Genomic DNA, 9,736 nt, shown 5'->3' on the forward strand with positions numbered 1-9,736 from the left:
CCCGGCCTGGGAAATCTCTGCAGACTCGCCCTCCCGGGCCTCTGAGGAAACGGAAAGCGGCGGTGTCTCCACGAAACAGCTCAGGCCGAAGCCCCAGAGTCACAGCCCCTGACCCTCTGCGACTTGGAGCGGCCTGGCCATTCACTGCTTGCGTTGCACCAGTTCCGGTCGCGCTCCCAAAGCTTCCTCCTCCGCGGCCCGGGCGGGACCAAGTCACGGTGACCACGGCCACCAGGAGAAGGCCGCAGGGGCTGGCCGAAAGCTGCTCTGCGCGCCCCTTCCGGGTTCGGCGGCGGCGCCGGCGCCGGCCGTGGCACCAGCACCATTTGTCCGCCAGGTGGTGCAGGAAGCGCGGGTACCGGGAGCACCGCGCGCGAGCGCCGCGGGGCCAGCCGGCCTTCGTCCAGCGCCGCGACGACCGCCGTCAGCGGACCGGCGGGCTGCGGGGACCCCAGGCGCTGCAGCGATAGCTCCCCGGGGCCGCCGTCGCTGCGGAGCCGGAGGTAAGTCAGCTGCGCGTCAAGGCCTTTGTCCGCGTCCCTAGCCTGCTGTCGGGTCGGCAGGCAGCCGAGGGACGCGTTCCAGGGCAGAGGCAGCAGGGCTGAGCCATCGACGAGTCGCGGGGTCACCAGTCCGGGCGCGCGCTCGTCCCGGCCCTGCATCTGCAGCCCCGCTGTGGCCCGGCCTCGCAGCGGCGGCCAGCCGCCGTCCAGTGCCTCCAGCCCTAGCTACAGGCTGGCCAGTTCCTCGAGGTTAAAACCGTCGTGCGCGCAGCCTCCCCGTGACGGGGTCCCCCTAGACGTAGGTGGACACGGCGCCCCCAGCCCGGCCCACCTCGGCCTCCAGCAGCCTGTAGGTGACCTGGCCGTTGCGGCCCAGGTCCGGGTCCCTGGCGGCCACCGTGGCCAAGTAGGCCCCGGGCGGGTTGTTCTCGCGCACTGACACCTCATAGACTGGCCGCGTGAAGAGCGGCGCGTTGTCGTTCTCGTCGCCCACACGCACCGTGTAGGGCCGCACGGTGCGCAGCGGGGACGCGCCGCGGTCCTCGGCCACCAGCGTCAGGTTGTACTCGGAGATGCGCTCGCGGTCCAGGGACGCCGCGGTCACCACCAGGTAGCTGCCCGCGTAGGCCGGCTGCAGCCGGAAGTGCTCGTGCCCGTAGAGGGCGCAGCGCACCTGCCCGTTGGCGCCCGAGTCCCTGTCCGAGGTGCTGACCAGAGCCACCAGGCTCTCCCGCGCCACCCCCTCCGGCACCAGCGAGATGGCGCTCACCTCTGGCGTCCCAGGCCCGGTCGACGAGGTCGCCTCCGCCCCGCCAAGAGCGGCGGCGGCGGCGGCGAAGGGCAAGGCAGCAGGCGCGCCCGGGGCGGCCAGCGGGGTGATGGAGATGTCCGGAGCGTTGTCATTGACGTCGCGGAGGCGCACGATGACCTTGCAGGTGGCGGCGCGGGGCCCGGGGCCGCGGTCCTGCGCCCGCACGTCCAGTTCGTAAGTGTCCTGGCGCTCGTAGTCCACGGGCCCCGCCAGGGTGAGGCGGCCGGAGCGCGGGTCCAGGCGGAAGAGGCGGCGCGCCTCGGGCGGGGTGCGGGCCCCGAAGGCGAACACCACGTCGCCGTTGGGGCCCTCGTCGGGGTCCGCCGCGTCCAGGTCTAGCAGGAGCGAGCCCACGGGCGCGTCCTCCGCCAGCTCCACTTCGGCCACGGCGCCCTGAGGGAAGGCCGGGCTGTGGTCGTTGGCGTCCAGCACGCGCACGCTGAGGGCGGCTGTGGCGGAGCGCGGCGGGCGGCCGCCGTCCTGGGCCACCAGCCCCAGGCTGTAGGTGGCCTGGCTCTCGCGGTCCAGCTCCTGCAGCAGCACCAAGTCGGCGCACTGGGCACCATCCGCGCGCGTCTGCAGCTCCACGCGGAAGGGGCTGTGGGGCTCGGCCAGGCGCACGCTTTGCAGCCCGTTGGCGCCCACGTCCTCGTCCACGGGCACCTCCAGGGGGATGCGCGTGCCCACCGCAGCGCCCTCGGACACCTCCACTGGAATCTGGGCCCGGGGGAAGCGCGGCGCATGGTCACTGATGTCCCTCACCTCCACCTCCACGTGCACCAGCCAGAAATGCTCCTGGGAGAAGCTGACCACGTCGAAGGCCAGCACGCACTGAGGGGCCTGGCCACACAGCCGCTCTCGGTCCAGGCCCGCGTCCCCGACGGTCAGCCTGTCGCCCTAGCACAGCGAGCTTAATCAGGCGGAACCGGCCGGGTACCTAGAGCTGGGAATTAAACAGGACATGGTCACACAGAACACTGATGAAGGTGCTGGGGGCTTCTTCCTCACAGGTGTAGAAATTGACAGTTTCAGTTCAATACCCTGACACCAACAGCAGCCACAGAAGCAGCAGGGACTCCAGTCCACCCCTGAGTGAAGTGTCAGCGGGGAATCTGAGCCTGCAGTGAGACATTCTGGGCCTCACCCGCCCTCCTGAGCGCACAGTCAGGAGACACTTGCCCTCTCAAATACTTCTGATCGCTAAACCCTCTCTGCTGTGTAATCGCCTTTCTCTGCCCTGGGCCCAAGCATGCTTCTTCTGAACCCTACCAGGGAGGCTGCCGAGAGAAAAATATGCAAATAAGCCTCCACCGGAGCTAATCCACAGTCTCCTGGCCTCTGGGTCTTGTTCCCTTGAAAGAGCTTGCAGGAGGGCCTGGAGAGCTGAACAGTGGCCAGGGCAGTGCAGTAGGTCGTTGAGATTCCTCCAGAAGTTTACACTATAAAAATGCACCCCGCTTGCTCTGCCAGTGTGCCGGAGTCTCACTTTGACAGCCGGAGCAGGGGAGCCGCAGCCTCTTTATTCCTTCCTGAGCACGCATAGTCGTCGGACAGAGGCACAGTTTCTATTCTGCTTCACCACTTTGAAACAAACGCATATATGTATCCTTGGCCACCCACGGTTATCCGTCTATACTGGGTTATCATTTCCTGTATTGAGAGATTGTAGGGGAACAGCTTCTTCAGAACCCGGCAGTGTCTAATCAGAAAAGCACGGTTTTCCAGAGTAATCATTTCTGAATAGCTTTTCCCTAGCCAAGAAACCATTAATGGCGAAATTTCCACCCCTTCCTCTCCTTTTATGTCAGTAATTGCTTATACATGAAGGCTCAGTGTCAGTCAGGGAGGTTTGTCAACGACAGACCACTGTAAGGGATGGTTAAGGGTAAGAAAAAGATTTAAGGAAATATACTGCAGTCAGTCTTGTTAGAAAATTGCTATAGACCAATTATTTTTAAAAAGCCCTTGGCTGAAGAAAACCACGGGTGGCCTGATAGGCTGAAGGCTAAAGAAACATTAAACCATCTGTCTAAAGCACAACAGGCCTGTGTGAGGTTCCCTTTATGTGTGAAGTGTTCTAAATGCTAAACAGCCCCACATGGTAATGATGACATTGTTCCTCGTGCCATGGAGCTGTCATCAAGGCAGAGTGTTCTTTAACCAGTCATCTCAAATAAAATCAGTGAGCAGGCTGAGTTATTAACATGCCCAGGCTATTCTTGGCTCCTACATGTTCTGTAATGTTATTGATTCCTGCAGAGACATGTCAGTAAATGACTTTTTTTTTTTCCTATCACTCTTAAGAAGGAGTTGCACTTATCTCAGCACCAGGATCCCTGAACCCAGTTCTGAAACTGAGCCACCTTTGATGAGATAATTAATTTCCAGGGGTTTTAATTTAGTGGAGCATTTGGCAATGAGTCTAATTACAAGTACCAGCAACCGATACAGAAGTACAGCAGGGAGCCTGGGTTGATTTTTGTCGGGTACTCTGAGATTCTGAAAAGGGAAACAGCTTCATTTTGTTTAGTTTTTTATAATTTTATTTTTTTATTGCAGTATAGTTGGTTTACAGTGTTGTCCCAATCTCTACTGTTATAAAGGGACTGTTATACACATATAGGTATTTTGAAAATATATTTTTTCCATTATGGTTTATCATGAGATACTGAATCTAGAAGGACTGGGAGTTTGGGATTAGCAGAAGTAAACTATTGTGCATATAATGGATAGACAACAAGATTGTACTGTACTTTGTTTTTTTTTAAGCTTTATTTTTTTTTTCATTTATTTTTATTAGTTGGAGGCTAATTACTTTACAATATTGTAGTGTAGTGATTTTTGTCATACATTGACATGAATCAGCCATGGATTTACATGTGTTCCCTATCCCGATCCCCCCTCCTGCCTCCCTCCCCATCCCACCCCTCAAGATCGTACTGTACTTTGGATTTTTTAAAGTTTGCTTTTTAAAATTCAGATGAGGCATTCATCTGAAGAAGGATACAACCCCCTTTCAGCTTAGTGAGACTAGATTTCTTGTAAGCCAGTATCTTCAATGGGATTAGGACAGTGTGCTCCTTATCTTAGAACTGGGTATTTCAGTGAAGCATCTGGTTATTCTGCCTTTGGGTCTTGAGGAAAACAAGAGGTCCTGATCTCTTTACCCAGCTTCTTAATTCCTAGATGCACCTTACTGGAAGACTGAAAACCGATTCAACCCATGCCTTTTAAAAGGCACATGCTTCCATGCACTTTCGCCAGGAGAGGGACCCATTTAACCACAGTCCAAGTCTTTCACACAGTCCCTGCCAGGCCTGGCTCTTGACAGTCTTCAGCATTATTGTTGCCATTCACGATCAGAAAAACTGCTCAGCATCCTGAAAATGAAGAATAGTCCATGACTCTATCTACCGAACGTCAAAAGACCCAGATAAAATATTTTAGAAGGCAGGCAATCATACACATTACCTCCACAATACTAAACATCTGGCCACTTAATGTTTGAAAACATCTAGCTATGATGCTTAAATGCTTGATTGCATTTTCCCCACTTTTCCTCCAGCTGTTTGGCAGCAAGGAGAAAATCTATAAGAAATGTGTTATATTGTCAGTGATTCATTATTAGTGTTAGCTTCACTTCCTAGTAAACAACCACCTTATTAAAACACTGCTTCATGAATGAAGGACAGCTGGAGTTTTGAGAAAGAGACATTTTCTGAGGCAAAAATCAGTTCTGTGCCCATAGAGTGACATGCTGAATAACAGAAACTGTATGATCGGTGCCCCTAGGGATGTGTCATCCAGAAGCCGTTTACAGCCTTGAGCTCCATGGCACTCTCACATTCCATTCTGTTGACTCTGTTAGATGAAAATCTGTCTCAATATTAAAACGCGTCATGGCAGAAATTTGCTTTATGTTGCTTGTTTTCCCATTTGCCAGAATATTGCCAATATTGTAGTTTTGATCTCTACTGGGGGCAAACGTGGATCAAAGTAAGCAGTGGGACCAAGGGGACCACCGCCACCCCAGGAAGACCAAAATGTGAATAAAGCGGTAAATTGGTCCCCTTGCTCAGTTTGGTTTTAAAAGGGGTGAAGGGGGAGGATTTGGGTGGACCCCCTACTGTGCTCGCTTTTGTTCCTGAAACAAAAGCACCAGACAGACTAGAGTTCCGCCCCCCACCACCAAATACCAGGAAACCAGATCAGTAAAACAGGATTTGAATTCCAATCATCTTAATAAAAGATTTTCTGCTCCGGGGAAAGAGAACGCGCGCGAGCTCGGGCGTCCTCGCCCCAGCCTTTCCCGGAGCCATGAATCCTAACTGTGCTCGGTGCTGCAAGATCGTGTACCCCACGGAGAAGGTGAACTATCTGGATAAGTTCTGGCATAAAGCATGCTTCCACTGCGAGACCTGCAAGATGACCTTCAACATGAAGAACTACAAGGGCTACGAGAAGAAGCCCTACTGCAACGCACACTACCCCAAGCAGTCCTTCACCATGGTGGCTGACACCCCGGAAAACCTCCGCCTCAAGCAACAGAGTGAGCTGCAGAGTCAGGTACGCTACAAGGAGGAGTTTGAGAAGAACAAGGGCAAAGGCTTCAGCGTGGTGGCAGACACACCCGAGCTCCAGAGAATCAAGAAAACCCAGGACCAGATCAGTAACATAAAATACCACGAGGAGTTTGAGAAGAGTCGCATGGGACCCAGTGGGGGGTGAGGGTCTGGAGGCTGAGCGCCGAGATCCCCAGGAGAGCAGCTACCGGCGGCCCCAGGAGCAGCAGCAGCCTCACCACATCCCCACCAGCGCCCCAGTGTACCAGCAGCCCCAGCAGCAGCCGGCAGCCCAGTCCTACGGTGGCTACAAGGAGCCTGCAGCCCCGGTGTCCATACAGCGCAGCGCCCCAGGCGGGGGCGGGAAGCGGTACCGTGCTGTGTACGACTACAGTGCTGCCGATGAGGACGAAGTCTCCTTCCAAGATGGGGACACCATCGTCAATGTGCAGCAGATCGACGACGGCTGGATGTACGGGACCGTGGAGCGCACCGGTGACACGGGGATGCTGCCAGCCAACTACGTGGAGGCCATCTGAGCCCGCCGGGCACCGCCCGCCCCATCCGTCTTCAGTGCATTCCACAGCATCGCGTCTGTCCTGGGCGTGACCTGTCCACCCTTCGGTGTCTCTGTTTCTTAAATTCTGCAACGGCTTGTTTATCCTCCCCCTCTTCCAGCTTCTTTTGCCAACCGAAGCCTTGTTCTGCCACTTTCGCGGCTCCCCTTCTGGCAGGTTTTTCCCTTGACCAACTTCTTGGTTTTCTCTCTGGATGGAACACGTGTGAACCGCTCTGTGGGAGGCCAAGGCCTGTGGGGATGGTCTGGGTGGGCAACCCGTTGGCTCCCAGGCCTCTGCCTTCTCTCTTTTCTGCCCCCTCAGCCCCTCCTACCCACCTCCTCATACATCCAAACATTCCAGGACTGGGGTGAGCCCCAGATCCCCAGGACTCCCAGAGGAGGGGCTCCACACATTCCCAGGAGTGGGACCCTGCTGCCCGTGCCCTGGGATGGGGGTGGGGGTGGGGAGGGTGCTGCTGTTGTGCCAGTGAGATGGGCTCTGCCTCTGTGTCTCAGAGATGGGGCTGCCGGCCCTCCAAGAGGTCCCCTCACCACCCTCTTCCCGCTCAAGGTTGACAGAGGCGGGTAAAGTTCCTGCTTTGGTATTCATTCATCCTTCCCCACATGGTTCCTTTTCACACTGTGATTTCGCTCTCCTGCTCACCCGGGCCTGGTGTGGGCGAGGCTGGAAGCTCGGCTTGGGTCTGCGTCTCACCTTTCTGCTTTAGGGACACCTGCAGGAAAGAGGGGAATGGGGTGTTCTCTTCACAGCCCTTTTCTCTCCTTCCCACTGAGTCTCCAGGGTCCCTGGCTTGCCTCCTCCTGAAAGATGGGGCAAGGAAGCCTCAGGCCTCTCAGCCGTGCAACCCAGCCCCTGAGACCTGGTTAGACGGGCCGCTCCTCCTGGGAACGCAGCTTGGGGCCTTCCATGGCCTCCCCCCATCCCACACCACCTGATCTGACCCCACAGGGACTGGACCATGCGAAGCCACAGCCCGCTCTGTATCTCCACGACTTCCTGGAAGGGGAAGGAGTGGGTATCTGCAGGTGTCTGTGACAGGCGAGTGTGCGTGTGAGCGTGAGAGAAGCAGACAGGATGCAGGCTTTCAGGAGGGTGCACAGAGGGAGGTCCTTGAGGGAGAGAAGTTCCTTATGTTTTCTTTGGAATGAGAATCCCTCCTTTCCTTCTATCCCTGGATGGAGGAAGCCCACCACCCCCCTTTCCAAAGTGCAGAAGTGAGGAGGGGGTGTGTACCTGACGGAGGCTGATGTTGGGGCCTGTAGCGTGCTGGAGGAGTGGGGAGAGGAAAGACTTCATGACTCCAAGCAGATACTTTCCCCCCATCTCTGTGTCCTGGGCTGTAGATAGGGAGCCAGGGGACCCTGTGTCACCTACACTGAGTTCTCCCCTCTTGCTGCCCACCCTCTTCCACCCTGCCCTGCCCCCAGCTGGCCCATTTACCTAAAGTCTCCTTGAAATAAAGGGAGAGAGGGTCCCAGGGCTACAAAACTGGAAGCGCAGACCCGAGTCAAGGAAGGGAAAGATGGTGCTATCTCCAAGTCCCTTCTCTCACTCGTGGGTGGCTGTAACCACCCTTGCCTGATTTTATTCATCTCTGGGCTTTCCTGCCACCCTTCTGGGTCTCCCCTTCCCATCTTTACCCCAAGGCCACTGACTCAGGCCCTGTGGTTGCCATCTTTGCATCCTTGTGCCCTGCAGGAGATGGAGGGGCCTGCAGGCGTGTTTAACATCTAGTCCTCACTGCTTGTGAGCTGGCTTGGGAATATTTATCCCCGATCAGAGGTTTGCGCCCCTGCCTGACTGACCAATCTCTTTCCCTCCTTGGCCACAGCCACCGTGAGGGTGGGTGGAGAGTCTCATACTGGGCAGTGTGGGGGATGAGGGAGGCAGAGAAGGAACGATTTTGGGAGCCGTGGGCAGACGCTAGTCCATTCTGTTTCCTCTTAATCTCAAAGCACAATGTGGATTCTGGGACCAAAGGTCAGAGAGATATCCTGTTGGAGAACCTGTGGTTGGCAGGGAAGTGAGAGGCTGGGAAGGGGGGCTGGAGAGTAAGAAATAGCCTGTTTTCGCTCAGCTTAATTTTTCTTCCAAAACAAGGCAAGCCAGCCACTGGAATCTTGCTGCCAGCCCTTGGTTCCTCCCATCCTAAAAATAGGGGACCTTTTCTTACACAGCCCCAGAGAGAGGAGGAACTATCACACTGGTGCTGAGGGACCTAGGGGCTGCTGAGAGTACTTATTCCTTTCCAGAATCATCCATCCCTAGCAGAGCACAGAACCTGAGGGCTGGACCGAGTCCCTGGTCTTTTCTTACAGTTCACAGAGGGGTTTTTTTTTTTTTTTAGCCAATCTAATCCCAGGAAAGAAGATGCAACAAAGCTAGAATGTGAATATAACTTTTGTGGACCAATAATAAAATGCAAGAAGCCCAATGGTGAGAAAAGTGAATTCTCTCAATATTGCTTCCTGTTTTCTTCCTCATGTCCCTCCAGGGAAAACTACTTTATTGCTTAATTTCTGCCTTTTCCCCCTCACATATGCACTTTTGGGCCTTTTTTTTTTTTTTTTTTTAAATAGCTGGAAAAAAAAATACCACCCCACAAATCTGTATTTAAAAAGAAATAGAAATGATCACGTGGAATTTGCTTCTGTCCAAACATTTCATCTGTGTGTGTGTGCGTGTGTGTGTGTGTGTGTGAAGCCGTCCATCCATCTTTTTATATGGGGTGGTTGTCTTTTCTTGGTCTGTTTTGGTCCCCTCCCTCGTGGGCTTGTGCTTGGGATCAAATCTTTCTGGCCTGTTATGATTCTGAACATTTGACTTGGACCACAAGTGAATCTTTCTCCTGGTGACTCAAATAAAAGTATAATTTTTACCTGCAGGAAAAAAAAAAAAAAGATTTTCTTTTTGGCTGAACAGGTAACACCGGTATCCCTTGCACCCTAAAACATGCTGTATGTAAGCTCAGGTCACTTTCACCATAAACATGGGAGGAAGACTGCCCCTAATTCAAATCAGTGCCTGGGCTTTGGCAGAGTTTTGCCCATTTCCCTTTTACTATTACACAAAACCAATGGCATATGTTTAAGGGGAGAGTTCCTAATATGAATATTTGGCTAGATCAAGGTGTCTACACGTCAGAAAAAGCATCAACTTTTATAGAACCTTGCACGAACACTTCTGTGGCCCAGAAACAGTTTTCATACCATTTAGAACAAATCACTCTGTGTACTACACTGAGACCCATTTTCATTTCTCAACTGAACAAACATTCTG

General features: G+C 54.4%; 2 protein-coding genes across 2 annotated transcripts; one reads left to right on the top strand and one right to left on the bottom strand.

Annotated features, from left to right (window-relative positions):
* Positions 1-795: 795 nt before the first annotated feature.
* Positions 796-2,855, bottom strand: LOC133049696 (protocadherin-8-like). The gene is made up of 3 exons (XM_061133836.1): positions 2,801-2,855; positions 2,584-2,591; positions 796-2,211 (listed from the first exon to the last, which is right to left on the bottom strand). Exons 1-3 carry the CDS (start codon positions 2,853-2,855, stop codon positions 796-798), a joined length of 1,479 nt encoding a protein of 492 aa, XP_060989819.1.
* A 2,721-nt stretch (positions 2,856-5,576) lies between these two features.
* Positions 5,577-9,335, top strand: LOC133049117 (LIM and SH3 domain protein 1-like). The gene is given in 2 exon segments (XM_061133024.1): positions 5,577-6,033; positions 6,035-9,335. Coding segments are annotated over 2 exon segments (783 nt in total). The 5' UTR covers positions 5,577-5,631; the 3' UTR covers positions 6,416-9,335.
* The last annotated feature ends 401 nt before the right edge of the window (positions 9,336-9,736 follow it).

This window comes from Dama dama, chromosome 30 (assembly GCF_033118175.1).
Source record: "Dama dama isolate Ldn47 chromosome 30, ASM3311817v1, whole genome shotgun sequence".
Classification (NCBI taxonomy): domain Eukaryota; kingdom Metazoa; phylum Chordata; class Mammalia; order Artiodactyla; family Cervidae; genus Dama; species Dama dama.

What these genes read in the sequence shown, in the direction of transcription:
- LOC133049696 (XM_061133836.1), bottom strand. Translation starts at nt 2,855, where the DNA reads ATGCGTGCTCAGGAAGGAATAAAGAGGCTGCGGCTCCCCTGCTCCGGC.